At 45.3% G+C, this 19,610-nt stretch overlaps 4 protein-coding genes across 7 annotated transcripts; all 4 read left to right on the top strand.

Annotated features, from left to right (window-relative positions):
- Nucleotides 1-695: 695 nt before the first annotated feature.
- Nucleotides 696-4,659, top strand: LOC105563254 (transmembrane channel-like protein 5). Of its 4 annotated transcripts, none has more exons than XM_012014694.1 (10): nt 697-907; nt 1,502-1,633; nt 1,713-2,038; nt 2,107-2,258; nt 2,499-2,583; nt 2,673-2,821; nt 2,899-3,289; nt 3,353-4,035; nt 4,115-4,248; nt 4,323-4,658. In XM_012014694.1, exons 2-10 carry the CDS (start codon nt 1,546-1,548, stop codon nt 4,442-4,444), a joined length of 2,130 nt encoding a protein of 709 aa, XP_011870084.1. In that variant the 5' UTR covers nt 697-907; nt 1,502-1,545; the 3' UTR covers nt 4,445-4,658. The 4 variants fall into 4 exon arrangements, with proteins under 4 accessions (XP_011870086.1, XP_011870084.1, XP_011870083.1 ...); XM_012014693.1 differs by having other exon boundaries at nt 697-1,427; XM_012014695.1 differs by lacking the exon at nt 697-907 and having other exon boundaries at nt 1,513-1,633; nt 1,694-2,038; nt 4,323-4,659.
- A 132-nt stretch (nt 4,660-4,791) lies between these two features.
- Nucleotides 4,792-5,780, top strand: LOC105563255. The gene is made up of 2 exons (XM_012014697.1): nt 4,792-4,923; nt 4,999-5,780. The coding sequence occupies exon 2, from the start codon at nt 5,062-5,064 to the stop codon at nt 5,641-5,643; it is 582 nt and encodes a 193-aa protein (XP_011870087.1). The 5' UTR covers nt 4,792-4,923; nt 4,999-5,061; the 3' UTR covers nt 5,644-5,780.
- Nucleotides 5,700-7,158, top strand: LOC105563285 (dynein heavy chain 3, axonemal-like). Its single transcript, XM_012014748.1, has 4 exons — nt 5,700-5,929; nt 6,078-6,347; nt 6,486-6,848; nt 6,927-7,158. The coding sequence occupies exons 1-4, from the start codon at nt 5,700-5,702 to the stop codon at nt 7,156-7,158; spliced, it is 1,095 nt and encodes a 364-aa protein (XP_011870138.1).
- A 302-nt stretch (nt 7,159-7,460) lies between these two features.
- LOC105563252 (dynein heavy chain 3, axonemal) lies at nt 7,461-19,575 on the top strand. Its single transcript, XM_012014691.1, has 8 exons — nt 7,461-7,475; nt 7,696-11,520; nt 11,740-12,045; nt 12,169-17,211; nt 17,288-17,445; nt 17,829-18,034; nt 18,405-18,967; nt 19,085-19,575. The coding sequence occupies exons 1-8, from the start codon at nt 7,461-7,463 to the stop codon at nt 19,379-19,381; spliced, it is 10,413 nt and encodes a 3,470-aa protein (XP_011870081.1). The 3' UTR covers nt 19,382-19,575.
- The last annotated feature ends 35 nt before the right edge of the window (nt 19,576-19,610 follow it).

The following is a 19,610-nucleotide window of genomic DNA, read 5'->3' as shown; positions in this document are numbered from 1 at the left end:
TATATATATATATATATACACACACGTTTCTTGTATATAATTGTAATAGTTTCGTAGATTAGTTTTATAAATACACTGTTTTATATGTTTAAATTGTTATAGCTTTAAATAAGAACAGGAATAATTTGATTATATAATTTCTCAATTTAAACAAATTGCTGTCATTATTTTATATATTTATATTTTTGTATTTTTACAGCGAGAAGAGTTTGGAAAAAGTTGAATTTATTTCTTCAAGTCGAAATTTTTAATCACGTGCAATTATATAATTTCTCTATTTAAACGAATTGTAGTTATTTTATATTTTTGCGACGAGTAGAGTTTGGAAAAAGTTGAGTTTATTTCTTCAAGTTAAAATCTTTAATCTCGTGTAATTTTTGAATTAATAGCCCATTTAAATTGGCGCCATTGCGTGGCGCGAAGATGATTTCCGGTCACAGTAAATGGGGGGGGGGGAACATCGTCACTTCAAAATGGCGTTCGTGGAAGCGCAAACCGAATTCGCCCGATCTGATTCCTTAGCGCATCACGCTCGAACGGTACAGATTCGATCGTTGGTAATTGTTTGGGTTTTTCCTTGTTTACGAGACACTAGAGCCTAGATTCCGAGGGAAATTTAAAGAGCTTCTCTTACGTCTCGATCTCCCCCCCCCCCCCCCCGGAAGTAGCTTCGCGTATTGCGAAATTTTCAGGCGTGCCCGATAATCGCAATTCCTAGGCGTGTCTGCGAATTCGAGAGTGCACGTCGACAATCGAGGCGCGAAAAAGAATTCGAATTTATATCGCGCTGCTTGTACACGTCGGCGATGAAGCTAATTGAACGCCACCTCGGGCGTTTATTTAAGAGGAAAAGTTCAGCGTTAATCATCGAAGAGAATCTGATTTAATGTAGCCGCGCGATTGCGAGGTAAATCTTCAACGTAGGCCCGTACTTTGAAGTTTACTGTGCGAAATTCTCTCGCCCAAGAGTTAGGTTAGAAATAGCTCGGGCTCGTCTGCGAAACAACTGCGACTGGTCATTTTGCCGGTTATTGTCGAAAGAAATTAGCCCGAGTAATTACGGCAAGTTTAGGCTTAACAATCGCGACTGTGAGTCTCGAAGAGTCGGGCACAGTTATATGTGTACGTATAGTTAATGTCGGGATCTCGTCGATGCGCCATCGATCGTGGGAATGTCGAGTGACACGATCGAATAATGCAATCCTGTACACGCTATCGTTCGGAATCGAGCACGCACTTCAGAAGGGAACCAAACGCGTTTGTCGTGTTTCCAAATTCAGGCCAACGTGTTTTTATCTAATCGCACATCTGTACCAAGCCATTTTCCAGAGATTGCGAAAGTACACAACCGATATTTACCTTGTTTACGTTTAGGAAACGATTGTCGCTGATCAGCTATTTTTTCTTTAATTATTAGAGTAACTCGGGTGAGTTTTTATCTTGAAACTGATACTTTCTTATCGTACGCGAGTGCTTACAAATTCTCCCCCTTTTTTTCCAGGACTGAATTTTATCTAATTACATCAGCTGACTCCAGGCACCAGAATGTCCTCTGAAATTCGAGAAGGAGAACTCGGCGAATATTCCGACCAGTATGTCCAAATGCAACAGCTGCTACCGACGAGATTGGCAAGTGAGTACAATCGTCGAGTGTCTGATTAACTAGAATTCTTCTACAATCATGAATGTAAAGTGGAACATGGCATTTCCAGACGCAAGCGAAGGACACGACGTGTCGGATGACTTGCGCCCTGTTATCCCGTACGCTACTTTAAGGATGCACAACATTGTTAGTTTATCTAACGAAGAATGCGCCAGCGCTATTGCCAATCACCTGCAGTCAAGCGACAGGTTTATGCAGGCTGATCCCAGGGCAGAGCAGTTTAGGATGGAGACTGTGAGAACAATACCGCAGTGCCTGACTGTAAAAAGAGCTGTCAGGTCACAGCTGCAGGCGACTGTTAGCCAGAAGACGATAAAAGGGCCGATTAGTTGTTGGAAACTGTTTAAATACAACGTTAGCTTAAAGTTTACCAAGGTAATGTTGATTTCACCGAAGCTCTATGTGTGAAAGATTAAGAAACTCGCGTTCCCTTTTTAATACAGATTCGGGTGACAATGCAGAACCTCTTGTCGTCTACGAAATTGTGGCACCGAACGATAAAAACGATCGAGAGCCATCACGGAAGCGGTACAGCGACGTATTTCAAATTCCTGAGATGGTTACTCCTCCTCAACGTAATTTCCTGCATTTTGAGGTGCATACTGTTTTATCTTGCTTTACATCGAGAGCTTACTTTTGTGATACATTGACTGTATCACAATAAATGTATCGTGATGCATGGATGAACATTTTAGACTGTTGTAAAGAGCTGTTTAAAAGAGCTTACTGAATATATTCATAACATTGACTCGTTTGCTTAGTGCCGACAGTATTTTACATGTGTTACTCTATTAAGCGATCAAACGGGATCCTGACGAATACTTAATATTTGCAGCGTCTCTTTTATTGTGATTCCGCAGTCCTTGGATCAGACGCATGTGCCAAACGATATTAAAATGTTGGATTTTCTAACAGGCAGTGTAAGTGCAGTCATTATTTTACCGTGAACAGCCTGATTCATGTAATACAACGCACATAGCACATATGAACTAGATACCTTGGTTTGCAGGGCTTTTTATCCCGCACAATAATGCATTATGGTTTTTATTCCAATGGCACAGTAAACACACCATTTGGAACCAGATATAGCATCCCATTCGCCTATTTCCTAACGTTGCTTTTTTGTTATATAGTTACCTTTGTTATACTGTCTCTCAAGTACGTTACAAAATTAATATGATTTATTTATTCGATTTGTAATTTATTTAAATGTAGCTAAACGAATTCTTTTCTAGAGTTATATCCTCTTATCGAAAGTTTTACGTCGAGACACGTGGAATGGTGCACAATTTGTATAGCAGCAAGATATTTTGCGGATGGGACTTCAGCGTCTCCTCGTCGAAAGCTGCCGCTTTGCAATCGGCATCTATTTATAAAGAATTGGAAGAGCTGCTAGCGGAAACGAGGCAGCGCATACGTTTGAAGTGGTTTACCAAGTGTTGGTTAACGATAACGCAACTCGCCGTAACGTCTATCGTTATATTCATGATTTGCGGAGCCGGTGGACTCGTTTGGACGCTACTGAGTCACTATGGTGTAGGAGCGCCCGCAACTATCTCAATTATGATTGTGCCAATAGTCATTACCATCATCATTCACATTTTTCCAGCGATTATATCCTATCTGGTAAGCAGCTCGCGTGTTCTATTAAAAGTGAAAGTAGCTGATCATAATATTCAATATTTTTAGACGTCGTTGGAGTTCTACAGCAACAAGCGTACGGAACTTTACGTAACAGTTGTCAGAAGTTACGCGGCTGCCGCGACGATAATCGGCACTTTATTCGTCTTCTGGATAATCAACAGTACGTCGCACTGTTGGCAAACGCACTTGGGGGAGGAAATCTATCGGCTTGTCATATTGGATTTCATTGCGATGCTATCCGGAGCGTGTTTACACGTTGCACGTTCCACGGTCTATAAAAGATTTTCGACGAAAGTCTGCAGGCCGGAATTTGATATCGCTCGCAATACGTTAAATCTTATCTATAATCAGACGCTCTTTTGGATGGGGTTTTATTTCAGTCCGCTAATGTCCGTTTTGATCGTGATAAAATTAATTTTTACATTTTACGTGAAGAGATACGAGCTGAAGAGATACTACCAGCGGCCGTCGCGGCCTTGGCGTGCAGCGCAAACGCAAACGCTGTTCTTGGCGCTCGCGTTTCTCGGCATTATCGTCGTGCTGTTCACGATAGGATACATCATCACGAACGTGAGAAGTGACGAATGCGGACCGTTCAGAGATCATCTTCACACATGGGATTTTATCGTCGACGGAATGTTAGCTTTGAAAAGGGATAGCCCGTTCTGGAGCGTTGTTTCAAAGCTTGCGAGGCCCGTAACCGGCGCCGTAATATTGATCGCCATGTGGTAAATAATGTATAAGTATACGCGCACGTGTATTAAAATGATATGAATACAGATGCCAATTAATTATTTTTTGTTAAAGTATCGCGGTGTACTGTCTGCGGGCAAAAGCGGAAGCGAGTAAGGAAATGTTACGAATTTTGTCCGACATGCTTCTCCTGCAATCACAAGATAAGCAGTTCCTCTTAAAGAGTTTCGGTAAATGTGCCAGTAAACGTAAGTCACGTCTACTATCAAATTATACATATCATTATATGCAATTTCAATTAACACTTTTTTACCTTTATCAGGTGCTCCTGTTCCTGAGGAGATTAATCTTTCCCAGGATGTTGCCGAGCAAAATTGTGAAAAAGGAAAAATTTTACTCTCTCGCCGACGTAACTTGCCGTCGACCAGTTTTGAAGAAAGATGATTGTAGTTAATTATATGTACTAGTTGACAATTTGGTGACAAGCTGTCAAAGCGTGTACTAGAAATTTAGAAAGATTTATTTTCTCACAGTTATATTTAAATATCAACTAAGAATATAATTATTGCTTTTACGATTTGCCAAAACCTAAACATTCAAGACTGTCATATGCTAAAGTAAGAACATATTTTTATTTAACATTTTACATAATAAATATAAATAATTATTTATATTATTTATACTAGTATATTTGCGGAAGATGTGTACACAAATAGTAATCCTATTTTGTCTCTTGTATCTTTTCCCGATCGTTTCCACTAATCTCCATGCCGTCGTCATAGTTACGAGATATAGATGTGTTGATTCGAGCTAGTAAGACATTTCGTTTGTCGATATACTTGTTACTTGACAGTTTGAACCTGTTAATTGCAAATTAACGTAGATAAAACAGCGAACCCTATCAGCCCAAGAGCAACTTGCTCGTACATTTTTAAGAGTAACAATATTGGACAATTAGCATAATGATAAGTATACAGGGCATTTATTCTTTGGGTTAGTCTTGCTAACAATTATTTGCGGTCAGAGAGGGTGCCTGTTTTTCAATATGTTAAGTGACAGAAATGGCTGAAAGAAAGGATACATGTGAAACTTCGGGCAAGATAAATATAATGGCGGAACATGAAGACTATCCGTCGCCGGGAACGTCGGAAGCGTTGCAGCTTGCACAGAAGCAAAAGCTGATACAGGAATCTTCGTGGACGAAGGCTGTTCCGTATAATCACTGGCACAGCTACGTGAAGCCTACCGACAGTATAGGCAGCATCTTCACTCCTGGCGTACACGCGTATCGAACCAGGATCTTGACCAAACGCGGCGTCAAGCCTGCACGATGGCATCCTTTTGGTGCCGACGGCGTGCTCGCGGGTCCGCCTCACGCTTTCGTCGAACGACACAACGAAGAAATAAAACGAAGAAAAGCTGCCACGGCCGAGAAGAGACGCGACTCTTTGCCGGAAAATATAGTAAGTCTAAGGGATCTGGCGGATGATACGTGGTTGCAGAAGAAAAGTCGGAAGGCAAGAGTCTTGATGAAAAAAGAGTTGTCTGCGCGCAAGAAAAGGATAACAAAGCGAGAGTCAGATCGGGAGGTAACGAGAGGCATTTTTGTAAAACTCAACGAGTGCTTCGAAGAACAACTTTGAATCTTTTTCAAATTAAATTGTCAAATGCATAATAAAAATAGCATCATGTATTATAGATGGTACGTTATGTCGAGGCGGAAATTCCAAAATCCGTCGAAGAACAGTTAGCCGAGTTAACGGCGATAGTCGATAAGGAACAAGGACGATCAATAAAGTTTGAGGATGTTGCCAAAATAGTTTATCTTAGAGATCATTGCATAAGCGATCGTCATTTACAACCATACGATTATGTTAATATCGACGCAGCGAAGAAGCGTGTCACTGGCAAATTACAAGAACGTGAAGAGTAAGCATACGTTATTATATTTGTTTATTTCTGTTGTTTATTCGAAAGACAGTCTAAATATTACTTGTTTTTAAGATACACGACACATTTTATTGTTTACGATAAAATCATAGGATGTGTCTATTAAAGAAAAATGCACTTCTTATAGCTTTGATGTTGTGACGAAAGGTTTGGAGCCAGAAATAATTGATGACTATAAGCGAAGCCTTCGTAACGCGATAGTGGATTATGTTCTGATGGATTCCGATGAACGGAAACGTTTGTCTATCGAAACGTTTCCTATCGAATTCCCGGTTTTATGCGTTCGCGCACCAGTGCCCTGGCATCAGTCAAAAGTCACGGCAAGTCACTCGGTGCGGCACAATCTTTTTATCGGGAATGAGATACTGAGAGACATCCGAGATCTGTGGTTTGCAAAGTAAGATTGTACGACGGGCAAGCCGGAAAATTAAGAATTTAATCTTTCCCTCCGAGGCTTAAAATAATTGAAATAACATTTAAACAAGAAACGTTCATTTATTATCGAGTTATGAACCAGCGATCATCTTTGTCTTAGATATCATCAGGTGAGAATAATTCACATGCAAGATTTCGGTACACTTCCTGTTCCGGCCGCGGAAATTGAACCGAGACTCAATGCCCTGTGCGTTGCCGCTACCGATATTCTCGTTAAGGAATGGCTGGCCGACGTGGCGGAAATCTTTCTCGAGAAGGAACGCGACTGGTCGCAGTACTTCGAGATGCAGTCCGACGCGTCTACCGCGATGATCGAGAAGTACTTTCGCGGCGTCAATTCCCTATTGTCGAAACAATTACGAATCATGATAATGAAGACGCTGGAAGACGTGAAAGACTTCTTCATGCGATACAACGCTGGCAACGCGTTTGAAGGAGAGTACAAGGATCTTACGTTTCTCGAGTAAGGGACAATTCGACAATTCCTTTCTAATACATACATACAGAGTGGACTCGAATACAATAGAAATTACAATTGTAGAACTCCTTTCATAACAGTAAAAGTGGAACCGGAACTCGGCACGACAAAATTACACTGTAGACCGAGCATCCTAAAGTTGCACACTATGATCTCGCGGTGTTTCGACAAGATCATCACGGTGGGCGCTACGATACCCAAGATCGAGACCATTCTGTTTCCGGAATTGAAGGACGCGGGTTGTTTATTTCCCATCTCGCGATTTGAAGATACGGTAATTATACGTTTGATATAATACAGTTACATTCTAATAAAAAGTTAATGAGAGAATTCCTGATCGTTCGATGAAGCAATCACACAGTCCTTCCTTTTGCGTTATCACAGGTATTGCACATAATCAGCGATGTCCTGGACGTGATCACTAAACATGCAACTGGTCCCGATAATTATCTCAAGTGCTACGAGAATTTGCTGTATATTACGGGCGGGATAGCCGAGAAAAAATTAGACAAATTCTTTAACCTCGAGCCGGTACCACTGTTGCGAGAGTTCGAGCAACAGATAAAGGCGTACGACGCTCTGCGAAAAGAGATTTGCATGTTTCGATGTAAAGTAAGTATAACATGACAAAGTTACCGTTCATTCTACCGGAAGGAAACCAATAATATTCTTTATATCAATACTAGAAAATTAGCGAATCTGAAAACATTTTTACTTAATATAATACACTATTTGAAACCAATAAAACAGTACTCGGAAAAATTATAAAGCTATATTATTTTCTCGTATAAAATTACAGAAATTAATAGTTTGGTTACTTCTTTGATAATAGATCCCGCTGAACATGATCGAGATCGATTGCAGTACCGTGAACGATACGATGAGAGAAATTCTGCATACGCTTCGAAGTAGAATATGCGATTTCTTTGCGGACGAATTACGAGCCAACAATCGCGAGTTATGTTCGATATTCGACGAGATAGCGGAGAACATTTCGAAGATGCCGGAAACAACGCAGCAGGTTGTCGAGCTGTACAATTACTTGTGTGAGAGCCGCGACACGACGATGTTCAATCTAAGGAGACGGTTGGTTCGCTCGGTCGAGTTGACATTGTTCCTGTTCGATCATCAGCCGCCCTTGGACGAGGACATTCATTTGAACTCACGCACCATCACCTGGCCGAAGGAAATGGAAGTCGTAATGGAACTGGCGAGCAATAGATTGAACATGAGGAAGGACTTTCTAGAGACCGTGCTTCGTACAAGACGAGACGCCTTCGAGAAGAAGATAATTACGACACAAATGGCGATCGATCAATTCAAGCGAAAGGATCCGCCGGTCCTCACGATGGAAGAGATGGAACAAGCTGTGGAGGAGATTGACCATATTTCCGCAACCATGACAGAGATCCGTAAGGAAGCCGAGGAAATCAACGAGGAGGAGGGACTGTTGGACATGGAGCTGAGCCCACATGTGGAGCTGCCGACCATGTCCAGCACGGTAGACACCTTCGACAAGCTCTGGCATACTGCGTTGGAGTTCCACCGGAATTACGACAAGTGGTTCTACGGACCGTTCGACGGTCTGGATGCCGAGCAAGTGCGCGAGGAGACCGAAGACACATGGCGAACCCTGTACAAGCTGTCGCGCATGCTGACAGAGGTGCCAGGCGCGAGGCGCGTCGCCGAGATGGTGCGCGGCAAGGTTGAAAAGTTCCGGCAGTTTATTCCAGTATTACAGACTATCTGTACGCCGGGTCTACAAGTCCGACATTGGGAGGCGGTCAGCAAGATTGTCGATGTAACGATAGTACTAACGGACACTAGCAATCTGTCAGAAATGATCGAGTACGGTCTTCCCGCTTATATCACCAAGCTGGAAGAGATAGCCTCGGCAGCCACGAAAGAGTATACTTTGCAGCGGAACCTGCAGAAGATGAAGGAGGAATGGCAGGAAGTGTACTTCGAGCTGACTCCTTATCGAGAGACCGGGGTGTTTATATTGTCCGCCGTGGACGACATACAGATGTTGTTGGACGATCACATTCTCAAAGCGCAGACCATGCGCGGTTCGCCCTTCGTGAAGGCATTCGAGGAGGAGATGCAGCTGTGGGAGGAGAAGCTGATAATGATGCAGGATATCATCGATCAATGGCTGCTCTGCCAGGCCACTTGGATGTATCTGGAGCCGATATTCAGTAGCGAGGATATCATGCGGCAGATGCCGACCGAATCGAGGAACTTCCGTAGAATCGACAAAATCTGGCGCAATATCATGTCGTACGTCTACGACAACAGACGGGTGATCGACGCCACCGCGATGCCGAACATGCTGCAGGAATTGAAGCTTTGCAACTCGCTCCTCGAGGAGATCCAGAAGGGTCTGAACGACTATTTGGAGAAGAAGCGTCTGTTCTTCCCGCGATTCTTCTTCCTGTCGAACGACGAACTCTTGGAGATCCTGTCCGAGACCAAGGATCCGCAGCGAGTGCAGCCGCATCTGCGGAAGTGCTTCGAAGGTATCAACAAACTCCGCTTCACCAAAGACGAGGAGATTATTGGTATGCTGTCGGCCGAGGAGGAATACGTTCCTCTGAGCGGCAAGATTTATCCTGCCGATGCGAAGGGTATGGTCGAGAGGTGGTTGTGTCAAGTAGAAGAGCTCATGGTAATATCGCTGCGCGACGTCGCCGAGGAGAGTATAATAGCGTACTTCGATGTCACGCGCGAGGAATGGGTACTCTCGTGGCCCGGTCAGATCGTCATCTGCAGCAGTCAGATACATTGGACAAACGAGGTGTACGACTCCTTCGAGGATCGTTCCACGGCGTCTTACTTGCACAAGTGCACCGATCAGATAGAGGACATCGTGGCGCTTGTACGCGGTAAATTAGAACCCGGCGCCAGAATAACGTTGAATGCTCTAATAGTGATAGACGTGCACGCCCGGGACGTGGTGAAGCTGCTGGTTGATAAGCAGGTCGATAATCCCTCGGACTTCAACTGGATAGCGCAACTTCGCTACTACTGGCTGGACGACTGCATTACAGTCTCCATGGTCACGACTAACATCATGTACGCCTTCGAATATCTCGGCAACACATCCAGACTCGTAATAACGCCGCTCACGGATCGGTGCTACAGGACCTTGATGGGCGCGCTGAAATTGAATCTAGGTGGTTCGCCTGAAGGACCGGCGGGTACCGGCAAGACGGAGACGGCCAAGGATCTCGCGAAGGCTGTGGCCAAGCAGTGTGTGGTGTTCAACTGTTCCGAGGGGCTTGATTTCAAAGCGATGGGCAAATTCTTTAAGGGTATCGCACAATCGGGAGCCTGGGCGTGCTTCGACGAGTTCAACAGGATCGAACTGGAGGTGTTGTCCGTGATCGCGCAACAGATACTGTCGATACAGATGGCCATAAGCATGAAGCTTGACAAATTTGTGTTTGAGGGCACCGAGTTGAAGTTGAATCCCACCTGCAACGTCATCATAACTATGAACCCAGGCTACGCCGGCCGGCAGGAGCTGCCGGACAATCTGAAGGTGCTGTTCCGAACGGTGGCGATGATGGTGCCGGACTACGCCATGATCGGTGAGATCACTCTGTACTCATACGGCTTTACGAACGCGAAGAATCTCGCAGAGAAGATAGTTCACACCTACAAACTGTGCTCTGAACAATTGAGTTCTCAAAACCACTACGATTACGGGATGCGCGCGGTCAAGACCGTGCTGATAGCGGCCGGCAATTTAAAGCTCAAGTATCCGAAGCGAAACGAGCACACCCTGGTTCTACGCGCAATCGTGGACGTTAATTTACCCAAGTTCCTGTCTCAGGACGTTTCTCTCTTCACCGGCATCTACACAGACCTCTTCCCGGAAGTGGACCTGCCTCAACCGGAACGTGGCGAACTCGTGAATCTGCTGACGACGAATCTGGAGAAGCGGAATCTCCAAGCTACCGACTGGTACTTGGAGAAGATCGTGCAGATCTACGAGATGTTACTCGTGCGGCATGGTTTGATGATCGTCGGCTCGGCTCTGGGCGGGAAGACTCAGGCTTATCAGGTGCTGGCCGACTCGCTGGGCGATTTATCGGTTGTACGGAAAGCCACAATGCGGGAGTATCGCACGGTCTACCGGGTGATCAATCCCAAAGCCATCCCGCTGAGTCAACTGTACGGCAGCTTCGATCCGGTGTCGCACGAATGGAGCGACGGTGTGCTGGCCAACACATTTCGCGAGTATGCTCAGTCCATCGCGCTCGAACGCAAGTGGATCGTGTTCGATGGTCCGGTGGACGCGATCTGGATCGAGAGCATGAACACCGTGCTGGACGACAACAAGAAGCTCTGCCTGATGTCCGGCGAGATCATACAGATGTCCGGCAGGATGAATATGTTCTTCGAGCCAGCCGACCTCGAGCACGCCTCGCCCGCCACCGTCAGTAGATGCGGGATGATTTACATGGAGCCCTCTCAGTTGGGCTGGCAACCAATCTTCGAATCTTATAAAAAGCATCTCGAGGAGAAACTGTTGGTCGAGCAGTTCGAGCTCATTGTCGAATTGATCGAATGGTTGACCGACCCGATATTACGTTTTATCCGATATAATTGTAAGACTTTTATAGACACATCGGAGATACATATGTTCTTAGTAAGTACAGTGGAAGAGTCTACATAGTATTAAACATACACTCGATTTAATAAGTGATATTATTAGAAGTATTATTAGAAATATTAGAAGATTATTAGAAATATAACTTGAAAGAAAAAAGAATCCTTTCCAACTTAAAATATTTTTGAAATAGTATATATGTAATTTTTCATGTCTTTTAATGTAGCGTTTTAATTTACATCTTTTTCTGTGTAATAGTCTTTTACAAGAGTATTCAGCATGATGTTGGCAGAAGAGACGCAAGTGAGCACAGTGTGGCTTCAGTGCGTATTACTGTTCAGCATGGTTTGGGGCATTTGCCCAACATTAACGAGCAACAGCAGAAAAACCTTCGACGTGTACCTGCGAAAGTTATTACTCGGTAATATCGACGAGTATCCCAAGCCGAAGATGTTCAAATTGACGAAGCAACAAATCTTTCCCGACAAAGGTACGGTATATGATTGGATCTACGACAAGAGGAACAACGGATGCTGGATATCTTGGATGGATACTATGCATCAGGTATTAAGAAAAGCAATCATATATCGAATAAAAAATAAAACTCCCAAGTAAAATATCTAAAATTCTATAACTTGAGAACGCAAAGTAGGAAAATACTAGGCATTTAGAGTATATGTGTTCCAGGCACCTTTGCCAGCAACGGCGAAAGCCAGCGAGCTCATCATCCAGACAACCGAGATGTCCATTCAGCATTTCTTCATCAAACAATTTATGCACCAATCGATACCGCTTTTGTTCGTGGGCCCGACGGGCACCGGAAAGTCCGCGATTGTGTTGAATTACCTTGTGTCACTGCCGCGGGAAAAATTTCTGGAGAATGTTATAAACTTCAGCGCGCGTACAAACGCGCCGCAGACACAGGAGATGGTCATGTCGAAGTTGGACAGAAGGAGGAAAGGGGTTTATGGTCCCGCCATGGGGAAGAAATGTGTACTGTTCGTGGACGATCTTAGCATGCCGCAGGTGGAGATCTACGGCGCTCAACCGCCGATAGAATTGCTACGACAATGGATAGATCATGGCTATTGGTTCGATCCGAAGGACACCTCGATGCTGTATTTAGTGGATATTCTGCTGATCGCGGCCATGGTACCACCTGGAGGCGGCTCCAATGTCGTGACGTTGCGATTCACTCGTCACATGCACGTGATCGGTATCGATTCTTTCGAGGAAGCAACTATGACGAAGATCTTCTCGTCGATCCTCGACTGGCACTTCGCCAAAGGTTTTGTCCCGGACGTTTCACGACTCGGTAAGATGGTGGTGAACGCTACCCTGAATGTATTTCTCGAGGCCATCAAGAATTTCCTCCCCACGCCGTCGAGGAGCCATTATAAGTTCAACTTGCGTGACTTCAGCCGAGTCATCGGCGGTGTGCTCTTAGTGCCAGCTGCTAGAATGAAGGATCCCGACAAGCTTATCAGATTATGGATTCACGAGGTGTATCGAGTTTTTCATGACAGATTGATAGATGATACCGATCGCGAGACATTGTTCAGGATGGTGCAGCACACGTGCTACGATCAGCTGCGCCAGCCGTTGGAGAAGGTGCTCGTCACTTTGTTCAAGCCAGGTGAGAAGGTGATCAAGAGTTCTCACATTTGCGACCTCTTCTTCGGGAATTACATCGAGCCCGACGCCGAGCCGAAGATATACGACGAAGTGACGGATCTGGAGAATCTTCAGGAGAAAATGGATTACTATTTATCCGAGTACAACGCAGTTTCGCAGACGCCGATGAACCTGGTGCTGTTTCGTTATGCCATCGAGCATGTCTCTCGCGTTTCCCGAGTATTGCTGCAGGATAACGGTCACGCCCTGCTCGTCGGAGTTGGCGGTTCCGGTCGCAATTCTTGCGCCAAACTGGCAACCAGCATGTGCGAGTATCAGATACATCAGATCGAGATTACAAGAACTTATGGGCCTGCCGAGTGGCGAGAGGACCTGAAGCACTTACTGTTGCGCGTCGGCTGTGACGGCAAGCCCACTGTTTTCATCTTCGGTGACCATCAGATTAAGGATGAATCCTTTATCGAAGATATCAACATGATCCTGAACACCGCGGACGTACCGAACTTGTACGTGATGGATGAGAAGGCGGAGATACTGGAAAAGATGATGACCATCGCGCGAGACGTCGGCGGCGGCAAGAAAGTAGAAATGACACCCTTGGTGCTCTATAATCTTTTTATCGAAAGGATTAAAAAGAATCTTCACATAGTTTTGACGATGTCGCCGATAGGCGACACCTTCCGGAATCGTCTCAGGATGTTCCCATCGCTCATCAACTGTTGCACCATCGACTGGTACACACTTTGGCCCGAAGACGCCCTCGAGAAGGTAGCCAGGATGTCGCTGAGAGATCTCGATATCGGCTCGGAACTGCGAGAGAAATGCGTGCAGATATGCAAACAATTCCACACGAGTGTATCTGTGACGAGCGAAGATTATTATTTAACTTACGGTAGACGGTATTATGTCACGCCCACGAGTTTCTTGCAACTGATCAAATCATTGTACAGGTTGCACGGACAGAAAATCGAGCAGATCACTGTGCAGCAGAATCGCTACGAAACCGGCTTGGAGAAGCTGGACTTTGCTGCCGGCCAAGTGACGATCATGCAGGACGAGTTGCATCAATTACAGCCAAAGTTACTGGCGCAGTCGCAATTGAGCGACAAGCTAATGATCCGAATCGAACAGGATACTGTCAATGTGGAGGCAAAGAAGGAGATTGTGGCGGCTGACGAGGCTTTGGCGAACGAAGCGGCTGCAGCGGCTCAAGCAATTAAGGATGACTGCGAAAGCGATTTAGCAGAGGCCACCCCGGCGTTGGAGGCCGCCCTAGCGGCACTGGATACTCTGAAGCCGGCAGACATCACAATCGTAAAGGCGATGAAGAGCCCGCCGGCCGGCGTTAGATTAGTGATGGAGGCAGTCTGCGTGCTGAAGGGTGTAAAACCAGACCGAGTCCAGGACCCGACCACTGGTCAAATGGTAGACGACTACTGGCCTGCATCCATTAAGTTGCTGGGCGATATGAAATTCTTGGAAAACTTGAAGAATTTCGATAAGGATAACATACCACCCGCATATATGAAGCGTATTCGCGAAAAGTTCATAAACGACCGGAGCTTCCAACCGGATGCAATAAAGAAGGTCTCCACCGCGTGCGAGGGTCTTTGCAAGTGGGTGCGAGCCATGGAGGTGTACGATCGTGTGATCAAGGTCGTGGCGCCGAAAAAGGCGATGCTGGCGGAAGCGGAGGCCGCGCTGGCCACGCAGATGGAGATGCTCAACGAGAAGCGAGCCCTGCTGCAAGAAGTAACGCAGAAGCTGCAGTCTCTCAACGACGAATTCGCCGAGTGTATGCGCGAGAAGAAGAAGCTGGAGGACCAGATTGACTATTGCAGGCAAAAGTTGGAGAGGGCGGAGAAACTGTTGGGCGGCTTGAGCGGCGAAAAGAGCAGATGGAGCGAGACGGCCGGTAAACTGGGCGCCAGTCTGGGGAACGTAATCGGAGATGTTCTACTGTCATCCGGAATGGTGGCTTATCTGGGAGCGTTCACGGTGGAATACAGAAACAAATTGATCGACCAGTGGCACGCCTCTTGCATGCAAGCGGCTATACCCTGTGGCGCGAGGTTTAATCTGACCGACATACTGGGCGAGCCGATAGAAATCAGAGGCTGGACTATCCAGGGGCTACCGGCCGACAACTTCTCGGTTGAAAACGGTATAATCGTGAAGCACGCCGACCGCTGGCCGCTCATGATCGATCCGCAGAATCAGGCAAATAAATGGGTGAAGAACATGGAAAAGCCGAACAAGCTAGCGGTGATCAAGCTCACGGATCCCAATTATGCGAGGGTGATGGAGACGAGCATTCAGCTGGGATCGCCGGTGTTGCTGGAGAACATTTTAGAGGAGATCGACGCGATTTTGGAGCCTGTGTTGCTGAAGAACGTATACAAGCAGCGCGGGGTGCTGTACATGAAGTTCGGCGAGACCGTGCTGGAGTATAATCCGGACTTTCGATTCTACATCACCACGCGCCTACGAAATCCGCATTACCTGCCCGAGATTGCGGTAAAGGTGACTCTATTGAACTTTATGATCACGCCTCAGGGTCTGCAAGATCAGCTGTTGGGCATAGTCGTGGCCAAGGAGCTACCGACGCTGGAGGAGAAGAAAAATCAGCTGATAGTGGAGGGTGCAAACAACAGGAGGATCCTGAAGGAGATTGAGGATAAAATTTTGGAGGTTCTCACGACGTCCGAGGGCAATATACTCGAGGACGAGACCGCGATCAGGATACTCTCAACCTCGAAGAAGCTGTCGGAGGACATTCAGGCTAAACAGGAGATCGCGGTGAAGACTTCGGCGGAGATAGACAAAGCTCGGAACGGTTACAAACCCGTCTCGAAGCACGGCGCGGTTCTCTTCTTCTGTATCTCCGAGTTAGCCAACATCGACCCTATGTACCAGTACTCGCTACCGTGGTTCCTGCACCTCTACGTCATGGCGATAGCCAGCAGCGAACAGTCGACGGATCTGGACAGCCGAATGAAGAGTCTCAATTCGTACTTCACGGCAAGTATCTATAGAAACGTGTGTCGTTCCCTGTTCGAGAAGGACAAGCTGATATTCTCTCTGGTGCTCTGCGTCGGTCTGCTACGCGCCGCTCATAAATTGGAGGAGGAGCTGTGGGTGTTTTTGTTGACCGGTGGAGTAGCGCTCGACAATCCCTATCCCAATCCTGACCCCTCATGGCTGTCCGACAAATCTTGGTCGGAGATCGTGAGGGCTAGTCTCCTGCCGGGTCTTGAAAAGTTGAGGAAGTCCTTTCAGTCCAACGTCTCGCAGTGGCAGACATACTATGATCTGTCGAACCCGCAGGAATATCCTTTCCCACCGCCGTTCGAGCACGAGGATGAGACCTTGAAGAAACTCGTGATCCTGAGATGCGTAAGGACCGACAAGCTGGTCGCCGCAGTTCAGGCGTTTATCATCCATCATATGGGCGCGTCTTTCGTGGAACCACCGCCCTTTGATCTCCAGAGTTCGTACGACGACTCGAGCAACGTCACGCCGCTTATCTTCGTGCTCTCGCCCGGCTCGGACCCGATGGCCGGGCTAATCAAGTTTGCCGAGGACCGCGGGATCTCGAAGAAGAATCTCATGACGATCTCGTTGGGTCAGGGCCAAGGCCCAATCGCGACCGGTATGATCGAGCGCGGTATCAAAAGCGGCGAGTGGGTCATCTTACAGAACTGCCACCTCGCCGTGTCGTGGATGAAAGAGCTCGACCGGATATGCGACGAGATCATCGTGCCCGAGAAGACGCATCGCGACTTCCGCATCTGGCTGACCAGCTATCCGTCCAAGGGATTCCCGGTGTCCATCCTGCAGAACGGCGTCAAGATGACGAACGAACCGCCGAAGGGACTAAAAAACAATCTGCTGCGAAGTTACCTGAACGACCCCATATCGGATCCCAAGTTCTTCCGCGAGTGCTCGAAGATAGTGGAATGGAGGAGATTGTTGTTCTCTCTGTGCTTCTTCCACGCGGTGGTGCAGGAGAGGCGAAATTTCGGCCCCCTCGGTTGGAACATACCTTATGAGTTCAACGAGTCCGATTTGCGTATTTGTATTTTGCAATTACAGGTACGGCTCTCTTTTAATTAATTTTATGAACATTGTGAAACGGGATTATTATAATTGTGATATTTTGTTGATCTAGCTATTTTTAAACGATTACGATGAAGTACCATTCGACGCGCTCATTTATCTGACAGGAGAATGCAACTATGGAGGCAGGGTGACCGATGATAAAGATAGACGCTTGCTGAATTCGCTGCTGAAGAATTTTTACAACCCTGACGTTATTACAAATATAAAGTAATATTGTTTGTTCTCAACACTATAGAATTGATTAGGTCTAAGAATGTATTCGTGTCGTTACTCTTCCCATAAAGAGAATTTAAACTTACAATTAGATCAAAATAAATGAAAGAATTATTTATTACATTTCTAAAGTAGATTATAATTTCAATAATTTCAATCATTGTATAGTCTAATTGTTTTACATTACTCTAGTTCTTCACAGAGTGAAGAGTTGAAATGGAAGAGTTGAAAACAAAGTTATGAAAAAAATGACATTTAAGATGATCAGACTTTTTAAGAAAAATTTTAAGAAATTTCAAGTTTGCCAAATAAAACATGTTCGTAAATTAAAAAATTTTTCCTTTATTAATATGTATCTCGTACAATTTGGTTTCCAGATACTCGTTTTCCCCGAGCGAAGTTTACCATATGCCGGAGGACCCCGATTATGAAGGCTGTCTGAAGTACATTCGCAGATTGCCAATCAATCAAATGCCGGAAGTTTTTGGTTTGCATGAGAATGCAGACATAGCGAAGGACAATCGAGAAGCGATGCAACTGTTGGGCGGTGCGCTTTTAACCCAGCCACAGATCAGCGGAGTAGGCGAGTAATATTTCTCTATTTTCAACTTTAAATTAATTTTTATAATCATTGAGATTTTTTCCTACTCTTTACAATTGAAAGATCATTGTTAAACTTATTATTTTTAGTAATATTTTTACGTAGGTCAATGCAGTTAGCTTGGATTTCGTATACAGCACTGATAGAATTACAAGAACATTGCAGGAATCATTTATTTTAAGATTATAATATTTTACGCAATCTTGGTGTAACTCTGCCATATAATACAGCAATATGTAAAAATGTTGGCGTGGAACCTGTTTGCAGTGATGCAATGTTACTGTCTCCACACGTCACGATATAGTTCGTGTAAAAGTACAATTTTCATTAATAAATTTTCACGAATTTTCAGGTGTCGAGAAAGACACGGACGAAATAGTTTTCGCTCTGGCTGGTGAGATCCTATCGAAGATGCGACCATCGTTTGACATTGAATATGTATCGAGCAAGTATCCGGTACTTTACATGAACAGCATGAACACGGTGTTGCGTCAGGAACTCGTTAAATTCAATGAACTCACCGAGGTTATCAAGGAAACATTGGACAACGTGCGGAAAGCCATTCGAGGACTAGTGCTAATGTCACCGGAATTGGAGGATGTCTATCTTAGCATGAGCATCGGCAAGGTGCCGCTCGCTTGGGATAGAAAATCTTACCCCTCGCTGAAGCCGCTCGGCAGCTACGTGAACGATCTGTTGGCGAGATTGCAGTTTCTGCAAGATTGGATCGATCGCGATGTACCAAATGTGTTCTGGATATCCGGCTTCTTCTTCACGCAGTCGTTTCTGACGGCGGTGCTGCAGAATTACGCTCGCAAGCACAAAATACCGATTGACCAGCTGGACTTCGAGTTCGAGATCACCCGTTCCGAGTCGAGCGTCGATGCTGCGCCTTCCTACGGGGTTTATATAAGCGTACGCAAGTTTCACTAATTAAATTATTAATATTCTACGGTATTGCTTTATCGCGATAACGTTGCTTTTATGTTTTTTTCACTATCAGTCAATTCTTATTTGCAACGTTCTGCTCAGGGCCTCTTTCTGGAGGGAGCTCGATGGAACAGAGAAACGAGATTGCTGGACGAGTCTAAACTTAAGATAATGTTTGATGTGCTACCCATTATATGGATAAAACCTGGCGAAAAGGCTAAATTCAACATAAGAGACGTTTATTATTGTCCAGTGTACAAGACGAGTGCTAGACGCGGTGTGTTAGCTACTACGGGGCATTCTTCCAATTTTATACTGTACATCTTGATCCCGACGGATCTGGACGAATCGCATTGGATTAATCGAGGTGTAGCTGCCCTTTGCCAACTCGATGATTAATAAAACCCAATAAGGTATGAATCATCAGGGTGATTCACATATGAAGATTCGTGGCACGAATGGACAATATATTGAAAAATTGATGAAGGACATATTTAATGCAATTAATTAAGTAGAGATGTTTTAACTGTTAAAAGGAATCTTTGTTTTATAATCTTTTTACAGATTAAGTGGCAATTGTGTGTACTTTTTAAGCTGTCTTATAATATGTTCAAGATTTATAAGTCAG

Source organism: Vollenhovia emeryi, unplaced genomic scaffold (assembly GCF_000949405.1).
Source record: "Vollenhovia emeryi isolate VEMERY1.0 unplaced genomic scaffold, V.emery_V1.0 DF939179.1, whole genome shotgun sequence".
Classification (NCBI taxonomy): Eukaryota; Metazoa; Arthropoda; class Insecta; order Hymenoptera; family Formicidae; genus Vollenhovia; species Vollenhovia emeryi.
Note: the sequence above shows the minus strand (reverse complement) of the source record. Positions and strands in the feature narration are given on the sequence as shown.

What these genes read in the sequence shown, in the direction of transcription:
- LOC105563254 (XM_012014694.1), top strand. Translation starts at nt 1,546, where the DNA reads ATGTCCTCTGAAATTCGAGAAGGAGAACTCGGCGAATATTCCGACCAG. An exon ending in TTTGTTATACTGTCTCTCAA is followed by an intron (nt 2,822 to 2,898) that starts GTACGTTACAAA and finishes ATTCTTTTCTAG; the next exon opens with AGTTATATCCTCTTATCGAA. An exon ending in CAGCGATTATATCCTATCTG is followed by an intron (nt 3,290 to 3,352) that starts GTAAGCAGCTCG and finishes CAATATTTTTAG; the next exon opens with ACGTCGTTGGAGTTCTACAG.
- LOC105563255 (XM_012014697.1), top strand. Translation starts at nt 5,062, where the DNA reads ATGGCTGAAAGAAAGGATACATGTGAAACTTCGGGCAAGATAAATATA.
- LOC105563285 (XM_012014748.1), top strand. Translation starts at nt 5,700, where the DNA reads ATGGTACGTTATGTCGAGGCGGAAATTCCAAAATCCGTCGAAGAACAG. An exon ending in CGAGATCTGTGGTTTGCAAA is followed by an intron (nt 6,348 to 6,485) that starts GTAAGATTGTAC and finishes TCTTTGTCTTAG; the next exon opens with ATATCATCAGGTGAGAATAA. An exon ending in AAGGATCTTACGTTTCTCGA is followed by an intron (nt 6,849 to 6,926) that starts GTAAGGGACAAT and finishes TTACAATTGTAG; the next exon opens with AACTCCTTTCATAACAGTAA.
- LOC105563252 (XM_012014691.1), top strand. An exon ending in CGGAGATACATATGTTCTTA is followed by an intron (nt 11,521 to 11,739) that starts GTAAGTACAGTG and finishes TCTGTGTAATAG; the next exon opens with TCTTTTACAAGAGTATTCAG. An exon ending in GACGTTATTACAAATATAAA is followed by an intron (nt 17,446 to 17,828) that starts GTAATATTGTTT and finishes TTTGGTTTCCAG; the next exon opens with ATACTCGTTTTCCCCGAGCG.